Source organism: Tenrec ecaudatus, chromosome 9, assembly GCF_050624435.1.
Source record: "Tenrec ecaudatus isolate mTenEca1 chromosome 9, mTenEca1.hap1, whole genome shotgun sequence".
Lineage (NCBI taxonomy): Eukaryota > Metazoa > Chordata > Mammalia > Afrosoricida > Tenrecidae > Tenrec > Tenrec ecaudatus.
The window spans coordinates 72,359,212-72,375,344 of record NC_134538.1 but is presented as its reverse complement, the minus strand read 5'-3'; the positions used below and the strand labels follow the sequence as shown (position 1 = coordinate 72,375,344).

The 16,133-nt window shown below is 43.3% G+C and overlaps 1 protein-coding gene across 1 annotated transcript; it reads left to right on the top strand.

Moving 5' to 3' along the window:
* Nucleotides 1-2,532: 2,532 nt before the first annotated feature.
* On the top strand, nt 2,533-2,950 carry LOC142456398 (small ribosomal subunit protein eS12-like). Its single transcript, XM_075557548.1, has one exon. The coding sequence runs from the start codon at nt 2,552-2,554 to the stop codon at nt 2,948-2,950; it is 399 nt and encodes a 132-aa protein (XP_075413663.1). The 5' UTR covers nt 2,533-2,551.
* The last annotated feature ends 13,183 nt before the right edge of the window (nt 2,951-16,133 follow it).

Here is a 16,133-nt window from a genome sequence, read left to right as displayed (position 1 = left end):
TTGGAACTGTGTTCCAATTATGCTAAAGCAGTGCTTCTCACACTCTCTGCACCTGCTAATTCCCGGCCCACTCAGCCCAGGAGACCCAGAGTGTCAGCGTGGCCCATGGGTCAGAGCAGGGACATGTGGAAGTCAAGTTATTAGCAGTTTTAGCTCAGGTTCCTCTGACAGTGAGTCTGGAGTCACTGAATCCATCTCACAAGGATTTTCCCAGTTTCACAAATAATAGCATTTGAGGTCTTAAAGTCTTGTCTTAAAACAAGAAGACACCTAAGGGAGTTGTCAGCTAAGTCCAAGGAAAGCAGCACACAAACCCATGTGAGCCAAGGATTGTAAATAATAAATTCCTAGACTAGAGGAGGGAATTTTATTAGAGCTTAAATTCTGATACCCGGTTCACAGAAGGGTATGGTGACAGTGAAAACCCAAAAATCCATTGGGAGAGACTCCACACAGATTAAGCCTCCAATAGCTCCCCTCTGACCTTTGACCAGGCATGTGAGTGGTTGTACCCTCAGGTAGAGGGCATTGGAAAGTGGATTATTGTAGACATATTTATGTTAAAATTTAACCTACTTTCAATTGTTTTCACTTTCGACTCATTTTTAATTTGTTCTAGTCTCTATTATCTTTTGCTTTCCTTTGGATTAAGGTGTTTCTGTTTGATTTTGCTTTGTTGTTGTTTGGTATGATTTTCTTTATATGAAATCCAGGATACATAATTCATAGAGATAGTAACTAAATGAATAGCTCCTTGGGGTTATGTCAGGGGAGGTTGGTGGCTAATGAGGAGCTAATAATAATGGGTTTTAAAAAGGAAGAAACTGTTCTACAATGGATTGTAATGATGATTTCACAACTCTTTAAAATATATTTAAATTATTTAATTACTTGGTATATGAATTATGTGCCAATAGAGCTGTTAAAAAAGAAGGTAAAAAATAAATTTTCTCATCTGGCCCCTCCCATGACTAAAAGGGAGACATACATAAGGCCTGCTCGGCCTGTTTGGATTTTGGAGGCAGTGCCCTGTTTCCCCGAAAATAAGACAGTGTCTTATATTAATTTTTGCTCCCAAAGATCCTCTAGGTCTTATTTTCAGGGGATGTCTTATTTTTCCATGAAGAAAAATACGGTACACATTTATTGTTGAACAACAAAAAGGAAATTTATTGCCTGTATACAGTATGGTAGTAGTTGTCATCACAAACCGGCATAACCAGACAAATTGTGAATCCTACAGTATCAAGAACTTATTACTCCTGCCCCACGTGACTCACTATCTTATTGTGAATCAGCCAGACTACGTCAGGGCAGAGCGAGCAGCAAGCCTTAAGAGGCAAAATTGTAGGTAGGCCTTATTTTCGGGGGATGTCGTACTTTCGGGGAAACACGGTATATCTCTCCTTTGGGTGTGCTACTCCACCCTGTTTAGCAAACACTTGAAAAGCTTCTAGTTTTGAGTATGTCTCAAACAATAGGAATCTCGCAACAGCTTCAGGCTTCTGTGCAAACTGTTTTTCAACTCAGCCATCCAGCTGATCAAATAGTGCTTGGGTGTCAGTGGCAGATAGAAATATTGCTTGGAGTCCTTGGCAGGCCCCCAAAGAGTGTACATGCTCTAAACCAGCATGGAATACACTGTCCTGTTCCTCCAAAAGGTAGAATCGGCAGAAATGAGTCCAGAACCAAGTGATAGAAATGGCAACAGCACTAACTCACTATTATCCCTAGTGATCCACTTAAGAAGTTTGCTTCCTACCCTGGTGAATGTACCTGTGTTTAGTGGTCCTGGAGTTTTAAGTTCCAAAAGGAAGAATACTCTCCCTGGAGACACAAACTGATCCCATGCAATTGGATGTTAAGAATGTCACCTTGCCACTTGAAGCTCCTCAAGCCTCTGGATCAAGAGGCAAAGGAAGAAGTTATGTATTGGCCGACGTGACTGAGCTTGATTATCAAAGGGAAAAATCTGATTGTTATTATATAATGGAAGTAAGGAAGAATATGTCTGGGATACAGGAGGCTACTTAAGACATCTCTTGTAATACCATGCCCTGTGATTAAAGTAAATGCAAGCCTCAGCAAGCCAATTCTGAAATGACTACTAATGGCCCAGACCATTTAGAAATAAAAGTTTGGGTCAACCCTCTTTGCAAAAATTGATCAGCTGAGGCGCTTGTTGAAGGCAATGGAAATAGGAGTGGATGGTTGATAAAAATAATTCTAAATAACAGCTGTGGCCACAAACAAGGACCATAATAGCTATGAGTATTTCCTCCTCTGATATGTGCACATGTCCGCTTTTCTTCATTTATACAATAGAAGATGTAAAAAGGGTTGTGGTAGTTACATAATCTGGTGTCCATTTGGGACTTGAGAGGATTAAGTGTGAAGGGGTGATGTGTTGGTCTGGGTACACTAGGGAAATAAATCCACAGAAACTCACGTGTATAAGAGAGAATTTTGTTCTTTCCCTGTCCCCGCCGAGCTGTGTGGAGGCGGAGGCTCCGGTGTGTTCAAGATTCGGTCCCACCCGTAACCTACTGCCATGGCTGAGGAAGGCATTGCTGCTGGAGGTGTAATGGACGTTAACACTGCATTACAAGAGGTGCTGAAGACCGCCCTCATCCACGATGGCCTAGCACGTGGAATCCGCGAAGCTGCCAAAGCCTTAGACAAGCGCCAAGCTCATCTTTGTGTGCTTGCAGCCAACTGTGATGAGCCGATGTATGTCAAGTTGGTGGAGGCCCTATGTGCTGAACACCAGATCAACCTCATTAAGGTTGATGATAACAAGAAACTAGGAGAGTGGGTGGGCCTCTGCAAAACTGATAGAGAAGGGAAACCCCGGAAAGTGGTTGGTTGCAGCTGTGTGGTTGTTAAGGTCTATGGCAAAGAATCTCAAGCCAAGGATGTTATTGAAGCATACTTTAAATGCAAAAAATGAGCAAATAAAACTTTGCTAATTGTTAAAAAAAAGAGAGAGAATTTTATGTAAAGGGTAAGTGTACATTAAGAAAGCATCCCAACACAGTGTTGTCCAAGCCCATAAGTCCAACATTAGCTCATATGTCCAACACCAATCTACAAAGTCCTCCTCAATCTCACAATACACACTCAATGACATCGACTGCAGGAGGAAAGCTGAATACAAGTGAGTGTGTAATCATCTCAGGGCTGGCATGGGTCTCTACATGGCTGCTCCAGCATTCAGGGCTGCATCAGGGTAGGTCTATGTGGCTTCTCCTCAGGGATGTCTTGCAGGAAGTGAGCCTTGCCAGCTGAAGCAGGGAACTGGCTAAGGCAGCTGACCCTGATCCGACCATCAGAGAGCCAGAGATCCGAGAACTAGAAAGGCGAAGCTCACTGAGCCATTTATTTCCATGCCCTTCAATTAATCCCACATGTGTTTATTGGCCAGTTTGGCACAATAAACCTTAACTATCTCAGGTGGTGTCTAGCCTGTCAATTGGGTTATAGCCAATGAGGCCTCTGTATGAGCATGGCCCGAGGAGTCTGAGTATTCCTTCATTTCCTCCTTGGAGGTAGAAGACACTTCTCTTTTCGGCTCACTCCCTTGGAGACTCTACTAACAAGACACATGGCACTCTGCACTGGGAGCTGGAGAAGCCATGTGGACCTACCCTGATGCAACCAGACCTCTGGTGCCAGAGAAGCCACATAGATACTTACATACCTGAGATACTCTGAGATACTTACATCGCCAATGGATCCAGAAAACTACCAACCTACTGGCCTGTGATCTTCCTGCATGTGGCATTATTGCATGTGTTTCATGAGTCCGAAGAGGACTTTATAGATTGGTATCAGACATATGGGCTAATATGGAACTTATGGACTTGATCTGGACTGGGCTGAGGTGTTTCCTCAACAGTCAACTGCTATTGTATATAAAGCTCTGTCCTAGACACTTATACGTGTCTATGAATTTGTTTCTCTAGTGTACCCAGACCAACACAAGGTCACATGTGTTTTGGGTTTTAAAGGTGTTAGTTTTACTAATGTTAGGTACAAGTAGGGATTTATCATTGATTTATTTAGAGATTGTGTATGATTTAAGGAGATGTGTACAACTTGTCAAGGGGTGGTTTGTGATGGTTAAGATTGGGTGTCAACTTTGTGGGGCCATGATTCTCAATGGTTTGGCAGCCATGTTGTAGTTTGGCATTTGTATGAGGATGTTGTCATGTGCTATGAAATTTAATATAATGCAATCACTTTCATAAAGAGATATATGATGAGTAGCCAGTTTGTCAAAAGGGAGTTTCCTCAGGATGTACACTGTGTCTAGTATATGTGGACATTTCAGAAAAACTCTTTGGTTTTGGCTTAAAAATGATCCTGTATTTGGCTCTTCCTCATCTGACCTCTGGTTCTTTGGATTGCACCAGTGGTCTGCCTTCCTATCAATGTTGGGATCTGTTACTATAGCAGAAACATGCCATCCCATCGGTAAATCTTCAGTTCATTATCCCCGACAGTCTGCGAGCCAGCAGCTTACCATCTGACCTGCTGATCTTGAACTCATCAGCTTCCAGTTATATGAATTAAAAGCATCCAGCCTGACATCTGACCTGTGGTCTTGGGACTTGCCAGTTTTAACAACTGTATGAACTATTTTCTTGAAATAAATTTACACACACACACACACACAACTTCATTGGCTTGGGATGCCTACAGAACCTAGCCTAAGACCATGGGCGATGACCCTTCTTCTGAATAGCAAATTCCAAAGAACTAACTGTTGCTGGGGAGTCCACAGGTGGTGCAAATGGCTAATGCTAACCAAAATGTTAGAGGTTTGGGTTATCCAGAGGTACCTTGGAAAGAAGTCCTGGCTATCTATGTATTTCTGAAAAACCAGTCAATGAAACATTATGGAGGACAATTGTACTCTGACACACATGGTGGCACCATGAATCAGAGTCAACTTGATGATAACTGATTAATTGATGTTAAGCCTCTGGAATTTGTTCTTAATTTTCAGGAAAGGGACGGTGTGTGTGTGTGTGTGTGTGTGTGTGTGTGTGTGTGTGTGTGTGTGATCAGATGCACTGAACATCTCCATGGAGTTGGGTCATGCAGATGGTAGATATACTCTGAAGGCAGCTGTATCCAGCGCATGTAGTTATGGTATGTGTTCTTTTAGCAAAATCTGAAAAATAACCAGCCTCTGTGGATCTTGCTCTGTGGGCATAAAATGTCACTCCTTTAGATAGTGGTTTTTACAAAAAGCACTTCACTCCCAGCACTGGCCCCATAAACTTCTGCGAAGATGCTATATGGTTTCCCACAACCCCAGCGGGATAGCCATGTCAAGAGGCATGCTTCAGTCCTTAATCACACGTCTAGAGCAAAGCACTGGAGAACCGTGTCTCAAAAATACACATGTGCACACAGAAACGGACAAGGCACGGCTGCTGTTCCAGGACCCAGGCTCGCCAGCTCCTGGAAGATGCATTGACCTTCCTCCCAGGCCGAGCAGATACCTCCCGATGCATCAGAATGGGAGGGTCCAGCTGGAAACAGGGTGAGGTCATACTCAGCATGACCTGAAACCATTTGTGGCTGGACCGACCTTTCTTCACTTCACTTCCATTCTATTTGCTTTGCCTCAACCCCCTTATTGCACCTCACCTTCTCAGTCAACTGTGTTTGATATGAAAACAGATTCAAGTTACCACATCGTGCCGGGGCTCGGTAGATGAAATACACGCAATGGGCATCTGTAAAATCTGGGGACAGAGGCCCTTCTTGGGACTTTAGCCCATGGTGCCTGTGGTTTCATGCCCCTGGGACACAACAGTTTCATGCTTCATTCTCTACCAACTAACTTCCTCCATCTGCGCAGGGTTCCTGCTTCTCTGTCATTTGGATCTTTTCCAGTCACTTGACCCCTCTCTTACCACATCTCGCCTTACCTCTGACTGTATATCGGCAAATTCTTTGTGATTAAAAAAAATCATTTTATTGGGGGCTCATACAGCTCTTATCACAATCCATCCATCCATTGAGTCAAGCACATTTGTACATATGTTGCCATCATCATTCTTAACACATTGTCTTTCTACATGAGCTCTCGGTATCAGCTAATTCCCACCCCCCCCCCCACACACAATACCCTCCTTCCCTCATGAATCCTTGATAATTTATTATTTTTTTCCACGTCTTCCACCAACTGCTGTCTCTCTTTACCCACTTTTCTGTTGTCCACCCCGCTAGGAGGGGGTTACATTTTGATCAATGTTATTTGTTCCCCCCCTCCCCCTTACCATCCTGGTATTACTACTCTTATTATTGGTCCTGAGGGGTTCATGTGTCCTGGATTCCCTGTGTTTCCAGCTCTTATCTGTACCAGTGTACATCCTCTGGCCTAACCGGATTTGTAAGGTAGAATTGGGGTCATGATAGTAGTGGAGAAGGAAGCATTAAAGAACTAGAGGAAAGTTGTATGTTTTGTTAGTGTTTTTGTGCTTTTAAGTTTAAATTCTCCCGAGAGAAAATCTGCTCACATAGTTTCTCATTTCAAGGGACCACAGGAAGATGGCTGCTCAGTCTCTAATTGGTGACCTTGGGTCATGCGATTTTCACTGACCCAGTCAGCTGTGGTTCAGGTGTCCTTGATGGAAACCTTGGCCTACTCAGCGAAGATTGTGGACTGGTGAGGTTTCCTGGGAACATGGTTCTGATAATGTTGGAAATGAATCGATTTTCAAGACACATGCTTTCCTCAGCTTACACAGAAAGTGCTTTAGATATACCACACAGAGGTAGAGTCTCAAGGGCATGAGGCCATTGGACACACAGCCTCACAACACGTACCAGGCGAAGCCAAAGCCACAGAGAATCCAAGCTGAGTTCCTTGATAACCAGCAGAAATATGTGTGATCAGGAGTCAAGAGTGAGCAAGTGCCCTTGTAAAGGCTCAGCCCAACATGTCACAATGTTGTCAGGGAGAGCAGGCTTCTGAATTGCTGGGAAGTGGCGGGTGTGAAAGGGCAGAGAGGCAAGCTTTCAGCTGTGAATGTGTGGCATGCACTTGGAAGGGAACCGGCTCTCAGCTGCCACACTACCCACCAGGGTCATGGCACTGTGTGACTTCCATTTGCAGGTCCCCTTTTTAAAAGGCAGAGCTGGCCTTCCTCGCTCTAATGGAGCAGCCCCCAGATGACCGCAGAGCAGAGGCTTCCCTGGCATGACACTCGGGAGACGCTGATGGTCTGAGCAGTGCATCCCCTTGATTCCAGCAGATCGTAACTCCCTCCTCAAAGGGCACGTTCTTACCCAGTTTTGTGTTCCACATTCAAAAAGCTCATAGGAACATTCCATTAGCTGTTCAGTGGTGTTCCCACAAACTTTCTGAAGCCCCCTCATATTCTGTAGCATTACTAACAATGTGTAAAGATTGCTTACGTTTGAACCATATTGTAGAGCACTACAAGCTAAAGCAATGAAGCTTCTGGAGTAAAGCCAAGAGAAATAGCTTCACAAATTTGGGCAAAGTTTCCATAGGATGCAAACAGCACTAACTATAAAAGAAAAAAATAATAAATTTAACCCAAATTTAAAAGTTCTGCATCAAAGGACACTGGGACTGACCTAGTGTTACTGTAAGGTAAATACCACTGGTGGGAGGCTTTAAAGGTCAGAACTTTATTTTCCTACCTGTCTGGGCATGCTGTGAGGATCTGGGTTTCTGATGGGCAGATTTCTTCTTTGTTGATAAGCCCAGGTGTTACTGGCTTGTAGTCAGTTCTCACATGGTAGTTGGATTCGTTTGTGTGGACCTCTGTGTCTACTCTAGCATTTTCAAAACTCAGAAGTGGTTAGATGTAGGATCCACCCACACTGGTATGACTTTATTAACACAGGAAAACCCAAACCCCAAACAATCCATAATGCATACCATCAAATCATGAAAATACAAGAGGAAAATATCACAATGGGAACCAAGCATCGAACAGTAGACTTGTATCCAGAATATTTAAGAACGCCTACAGAAGCAATGGTTAAGCAGTTTCTCATAAAGTTAAGCATATTGTTGTGGAAATCACAAGTCAGGTAATCGCCTCACTGCCCTGCAGCTACTCTATAAGAAAGGGTAAAACTGTCCCTGTGGGTTTCCGAGCCTATAACTCTTTATGGGGGCAGACTCATCTTTCTCCCGTGGAGCAGCTGGTGAATTTGAACCACAGACCTTGTGGTTAGCAGCCAACCGACTAAGCCACCAGCACCCTTGTTATCAGTTGTTTCTAGTGTTGTTAGGTTGAGTATCCCTCTCTGGGCATTACCCCCCGAAACTGCTTTTGCCCTGCTATCCCTTTCTCAGAGGGTAGACCGTAACCAGTGGATGACCAAGGCAGAAATTCAAGTCTGTTTCTCTTGCTGCAATTTGAGATACACCAAAGGGCCATCCAGAGCTTCCCATACAAGGCTGAGACCTCAGTTACAACAACATTGTGAGTCCACTACACCTTCTACCTAATCCTGACTTCCTTACTTCCCTACAGGTTTAGCATATACCAGAACACTTTCCTCATGTAACTTTGTATTTGGGATTGTTACCAACAATGGTCCCAAGAAGAGGGTTCTGGAATGGGATTTTGGAACCTGATGAGTGACCAACCAGTTGGCAATGGAAATCTATCATGATTGGTAGGTGGTACATGAACAGTCCTTGGCATGCTATGAACCATGATTGTTACAGTGTTAAAACCTGTACTGGTGATGAACATGGCTGGATTATCAATGGGAGGAGGACCATTCGGTGGAGTTCACACAAGACTATGGATTGAATGGCTACTGTTACATACCCTGATTAACTAAACAAGAGCAGGATACTGAACCACCGACTCAAGGCAAAATGTGGAGACCAGAGACCCTGCAGTGTGCCCCTTCCCATTGATAATCCAGCCATGTTCACCACTGGACGGGTGGGTTGTTCTTTTTTTTTTTTTTTTTTAATAATGGAAGCTTTCTTTCTTTTTTTATTAATCATTTTATTGGGGGCCTCTTAGAAATCTTGTAACAATCCATTATTCAACTGTATTAAGCACACTTTTACATATGTTGCCATCAACATTTCCAAAACATTTTCTTTCTACTACAGCCTTTGGTATCAGCTCCTCTTTTTTCCTCTCCTTCCCCCACCCTCCCACCATTATGAATCCTTGATCAATTACATACTATTGTTGTTATTTTTTGTCTTACACAGTCCATTGTCAACCACATTTATGTTATTTGTCCCTCTCTGGGGTGGGGCTATATATCCAGCCTTTTTATGGGCTCCCCATTTCTCCCCCTCTCACTCTCTCGCCTTACCATTCCCCTACCCTCATGATATTGCTACTCCCACTACTGTTCCTGAGGGTTTTATCTGTCCTGAATTCCATGTGTTGAGAGCTCTTATCTCCGGTCTAGTTGGATTTGTTAGGTAGAACTGGGTCATGGTAGTGGTGGGGAGGAAGCATTCAGGAACTAGAGGAATGATGTGTGTTTCTTTGGTGCTATATCGCACCCTGGTAAAATTGTCCCTTCTTTGTAACCCTTCTGTGGGGGATGTCCCATTGTCTACAGATGGGCTTTGGGTCTCCACTCCAACCTCCCTCTTTTGCATCTGCATACTTTTTTGTTTTGGATCTTTTGATGCCTGGTACCTGATCCTGTCAAAACCTCATGATCACACCAGCTGGTATGCTTCTTCCATATGGCTTATTTGCTTCCCTGCTAGATGGCTGCTTGTTTAACTTCAAGCCTTTAAGACCCCAGATACTATAGCTTTTGATAGCCAGGTACCATCCACTCTCTTTACCACTTTTGCTTATGCACCCATTTTGTCTTTAGTGATCGCGTCTAGAAGGTGGGTATCAAAGAGTGCCAGGTTATTAGAACAAAATGTTCTTGTGTTTAGGGAGGCCTGGAACAGAGGCCCAATGTCTGTCTGCTATCTTAATACTTAACATATAAATATATGTACATTGGTCTCTCCCATTTATTATAAATTAATATATTTACATATATGCATGCCTATAGCTATACCTCTATAAATAGCTTTTGCCTCCTAGTTCTTTCCTATTTCCTTTCACCTTCCTCCTGTCCCTCTCATACAGGTTTTAAACACAGTGACAATTGTAGTTCATAGCACGCCGACCAATAATGATAGATTTCTGTTGTCATTTGGTTGACCATTTATCAAGACAGTCTAATTCTCTGCAACCAGAGGGCAGGCAGCATGGAAGATCAAGTCCTACTAAGTCCAGGATCTGGTCAAAGACACTGAACGTCTCGCTCCAGGCAGTCTCCTTCACAGCCACCAGACCCCTGGTTTAGAAGGAATGGTATTCTGAGGATTAGGTGTGCGGTATTTGGGTAGTTTCTGTAGAAAAATTGTAAACTTCTAAGTAACCCTGAACATGCTGGATTTTAATTGTCTCCATCTGACTTGCTTAAAAAATAGTGCCTTTCCTGCTTGCCCCTTGCTTTAAAATCACATGGAAATGACAAATTAGGTCATTGGTTTAGACTACAATGCTTTCCCCCCCACTCGAGATCTTTCCCAACACACCTTACTGGTAATGAGAGCAATAATAAAGGTCAGAGCCCAGCACAGTTTGTCTGAAGAGATACTGGATAGGCTATGTGTGTGAGAGTGTTTGCTAAATATACACTACATCAAGGAACGTTAGGGTCTGATCCAGGAGTATATGCATGTGTAACACCAATATGCTTAACTTTATCAGAAACTGCTTAACCCTTTCTTTTTGTCCAGGGTGTGCAGGATCAAAAGGAGAGGAGTGTGGAATGGGATAAAGGCGAGGACACTGATATGGAGAACTCTCTAGTGATTCAAGAGCAACATGGGTGGCAAAGTAACACCCCCCCCACCCCCCATGGGTTTCAATGGCTGTGACCTTTCAGAAGTAAACTGCCACACCTTTCTCTTGTGGTCGGTTTGAAAGTGAGTCCAAACTACCAGCCAGCTAGCTTGGAGCTGAGCGGTTGACTGTTTATGCCAACTGAGGCTTTATATTGCTTATATTGTTTGGGATTGCTACTTTGGTTCGAGTTCATATGTGCATGTGTTTACTGCCAACAGACCATGTCTCTATAGTTCGTGAATGGCTGCAGACAAAGCATATTTTAGGGTGATAGGTCAGGGGTTCCCTTGTTCTCTATTTGGTGCAATAAGATAACTTGAATTTTGTTCTATTTTCGTCCCCCCCCCCCCCCCCACATTCTATTTGGGACCTTTTGCTGCATCCCTGCTCAGAAGAGTAAGCAGGGTTAGCTTCGTTCTTCTGATTTCAGGTTAGAAGAGGATATAATTCACATGGGTGATTAGTCCTGTGGACTAGTTTCCTCTTTGAGTTTTCTTTTGAATTTCCTTAATTCTCCTTTGCTCAAGATGAGTAGGAACCAATAGTTGTATTTTATGACCCTAGATTTTACTCACCTAACGGGCATATCATTATGAACTATGTTACGCCAAATAACTAAGTCATCTTATAAGAATATGAATAAGAATCTTTTAACCCAGTAGACCAATCCTGTGAGTCATTTGGATAGGCTTAGAAAACCTTCGTAACTCTGTCTCCCATGGGTTTGAGTATATGGAGCACACATAAAGATGTCCCATGTTTTACACAAATATCATATACACTATGTTTGTTGCCAGCTCTGCAACCCCTCTGAACGACTGTGTCTTGGTCTCTGTACAGGATCCACAGGAGCACGATTTAGTGCTCTGGACTTCCCATTCTTGGAGATGTTATTCATACTTTGTTTGGATCTACACAGTCTAATGTCTTGCTTAGTCAATAAAACACAAGTAAATATCCTTCCTTGTGTTCTGTGCGATCAGCAAAACTCAATTCATATTAGCAATGATATCATTTGTTACACATCTTATTCTGAATCTATCTTGAATTTATGGCAGATTTTTTTACTACATTCAATTTTTCTCATTTCAAATGTTGTGCATTCCAGGCTCTGATTATCAATCAATGTTTCCAATATAATCATGGCAGCTATGTGTCGGGACTTTTCCCTGGGGGACCTGTTTCATAGCCTTCTGCCACTTCTGTTTCTTTCTTGTTGGTAGAGTAGTCCTTATTAGCCTTTTGTGCCCCAAAGGGTATCAGGAGGCTGTGTACAAATTCAGTTCATCTCTACATTGCTTCAGAACCCCTGTGCTCACTCACCCAGTTGGTCACCTCAGTGGAGTATACCGACATGCCCATTTGCTGATTCCACCAGCCTCAGATCGAGGAATTAGGTTCTTCTGAAGAGAACCAACATGTCCCACTCTAATGTGCTCACAGAGCTTTCCCTATAGCTATGTCCCATACTGGTATCCCTTTAAAGTCCAATTTTCCATTGCCCACTTTCCTGCCCACGTAGACAGGCCATGGCCAGTGTCCATGAATCAGTGAACATTAAAACATATGGGGGAGTCTCACCATTTCCCAATTCTTCCATCATAGCTAGTATTATCGATTAGGTTCTCTGGAGAAGTAAAATCAGCACAGCTTACACATACAGGGATTTATCTCAAGGAAATCGCTTACATAGTTGTAGAGACTGGCAAGTTTCAAATTAGAAGTCAGATGTCAAGCTAGAGGCTTCTCCTGACTCAGAATGCTGACTAACTTAAGAATGGGAGGTCAGATAGCAAGCTGTAGGTTGAAGAGGCGGATGGATCCAAGGCCAGGTAGCAAGGTGGCAGGCTGCTGATGGCTTCTAGGATTGGAAGGCAATATGACAGAGTGGTGGCTCAAGTCTAGATAGAGAGATCAGTTGACCAGCTACATGCAGAATCCAGACTCAGCAAAAAAAAAAAAAAGTGAACCTTGTCAAAGCATTCATATATATAGGAAACACATCACAGCGTGGATGAAACTCCTTTGCAATTGATTGTCTGCTTATAGCAGATGTCACCACGAATGCAATTACATTGTATCAGATCTCAGCACAAGGGATGAATGAATGCATCACAACTGCCAAACCACTGAGAATTGGGGCTCAGTCAAGTTGACACACAGCCTTCACCATCGTAGCTAGAAAGATAGAATGCAGTTCAGTCCATTGAGCTTACTTAATGTACTTTCTTCAAACACGATCTTTCTATCTTCTGGTCTTAATGTAGCAATTTTCCACATCAAATCTTGTTCATGTACCCTTGAGCTACCTGCCATCCATGAAAAAAGTGGCCTTCTGCTGGTATACAGAAAGATACTGATAGGGATATGACCCTGCATCAGTGGGTTCTGGCAACTTCGTAGGTGGATCCAGGGTAAGACTTATGGACAAAAGGGCCCAAGATGGAGGCAATCGCCATGCCTCCTCACAGCAAAGACTTAACAAAATCAAGTGAAACCGATACATATGATAAGTCTTAGAATCCTGTGCAGCAAACAGAGGGATGAAGCATTTTATTGAAAACCACTTAGAAGGAGAAATGGATAAAAAGAGCAAACAAAGAGATTTATAGACTATTGACACCGTAACAGCCAGCCCAGTGCAGGATGACTGTCTTGAGTCAAAGCAGGCAGTGTCTCCAGGTAGGGAGCATAGGTAGGCAACGAAATTGTGAGAAGTGGTACCCTTGGGTCATAACTGAAAATATGGAGAGAATTATACCTGTGTCCCACCGATGCAAGAGAAAACCAAATAAACACATGAGATAGAGTACTAACCAGGGACACAAAGTTATTTGAAGGTGGAATGGATAGCAGATTTTCTTGTTATTTCTTCTATCAATAACAATACTAGCTAGAGTTTGTAAAACAGCTACTATGTGCAGCGAATGTTCACATTTGCTCTCTCATTTAGTTCTATGGCGGCCCTAGCAGGTGAACAGAATGGGCATTTTATAAAGACAGAGGCAGAGGGTCAGAGAGCTGAAGCAAAGGGTTCAAAGTCATAAGCTGGTGTGTTCTTTATGGCATACCACACTTCATCCTGCTTCAGAGAGCCATGGCCCAAGCATCTGATAGGAATTTCTTGGCTTCCAGCATCTGGGCTTAAGAAAATATGTTTTTCTTTCATGTTTTTTGGAGACAGAGTCCGTCATAAAGGGCATTCCTTTAAGACCTTCTGCTTTGAAGTGATAAAAGCTAGATTGAGGGGAGGCTCACAGGCCCCTGATCTGGGCTCACCCCTGCCCTCAGAGCCAGGAAATGAGATTTCTCCTGCCATCCCTTTCACTTACTGTACTTGCTCTGCTTCTTGGGTCTCCAATGATTTTTTTTCCTTAAGAAAAGAAGATAGCTTGGGTTAATTTCCAGTTCTCCACAATTTATCTGTAGTGAGCTGGAAGAGTGTTGAGTGGGAAAGGGTTCCATTGTCCACGAGGGCCTCACGGCTCTTCAACACCCACCACTTCTGCCTCATGTCAAAGGAAGCAAATAGGTTTATTAAATAGCTGTCAGACTGAATGAGTGAGCACAGAGAACACACAGAGGGGAGATTGGATTAGAGGTAGAGGACATGCCACACTAAACAAGGGCACAGATTTATGGCCTTGGCCATTCAGTCTTAGCAATGATGCCCCCAAGGGGCGGGGGAGTCTGGACTGAGAATTGGAATCATGATATTCAGATGAAGGGATGGAGGCATACGGACTCTAAGGGATGCCATGATTTTACCTCCCAACACTTGAGCACTTAGAATTAAATTTAGATAATGCCTTTCACTTACCCCTTCCCCCACCAGATTGCAAGCTTGCCCAGAGTAGGTGTTAGTGGGCCTTATTCACCTCTACTTTTCCAGTGAGGAACATGATACTAGATGGTGTCTGAAAGATTGCTTTTGCTTCACTGAAGTCAGCAACTCCCAGTCTGCCACAAACTCAGTAGGAAAGTCATGGGTAAAGCATTACTCATCAAGGAGCATTAATTCCTAAACTTAGATTTAAACAGATACTTTTATAGGTCACCCCCTATCAACTCTTCATTACCTCCAGGGATATGAGCCATTTGAACTAAAGAGAAAGACAAGGTGACAGATGATGACGTCTTTCCTCTCCACCTTCTACTCAATGTCACAGTAGAGAGGAATTAGAGGAGTGTGCCTAATGAATAGTTGCTGAGGACACTGTGACGAATTCCTGAAATCAGAGAGCTCAAAGCCCTGGAGGAGCCAAGAGTCTAGCAGAGAGTCGAAGCCACTTCATTGCTGTCGTACCATGTATTACTTCTGTCATTGGTCATTCTCTGTGAATGTATCTCTGTGTCCACACTTCTTCCATGTCCCTCCCACGCTGCAAGGTCACAATTCCACCCTTGGCACTAGGATTGGCAACAGGTGAGCTTTAGGGTGAAACTAATCAATATAGATCACCCTCTGCTCACCATAATTGGTACAAGTAAGGTCACACGATCCATTTGTGACCGATTAAAATGAAGAAGGTATTGGAAGTTTTCTTTCTCTTCTGAGAGCGCTCCCAGAATCCATTCAGGAATTATAGGCAGTCACTTTCCTAGTGGCCTACACAGTGAGCTTCTAACTTCAAGGTTAGTGGTTCACACCCACCAGCTGTTATGTGGGAAAAAACTGAGGCTGTCTACTCCCACAAAGACTTAAAGTCTCAGAAATCCAAAGCAGGCTTCTACCCTGTCCTATAGAATTGCTGTGAGTCAGAATCAAGTCAATGGCAGTGAGACTCTATGATCATAAGGTGGAACCAGTTGAATTACCATTCCACCAGTTACAATTGGGTTGGCCATCTTAGATTGCTGAATGGATACGTACAATATATCTGGGTCTTGGGTGATTTTGCTTCTGTGCTGACCCAGTCAGACTAAGCCTTAGTTTGTCTCTGCCTGCCTAAATAATTCCCTTACTCAAAAATTTCCCTGTATACTCTTAAATTCAGACTTCAGAATACCTACTAGCATCTTTAGCCCAAAGGATTTAATTAGGGAATAAAAATGGCTCAAAGAATCACTAAGAGGATTAAGAATACAGACTGTCTACAGAGCCTCCCAGAGCAGTTTCTCAATTCTCTGAAGTTAGTTCAAGGAAGCGAGTGCTTTTGCCACCATCAGGAACCAGTTTGCAAAACTCAGAAGCAGGCGTGACAGATGCAGCTCCAAAGGCAAGCTGCCTCT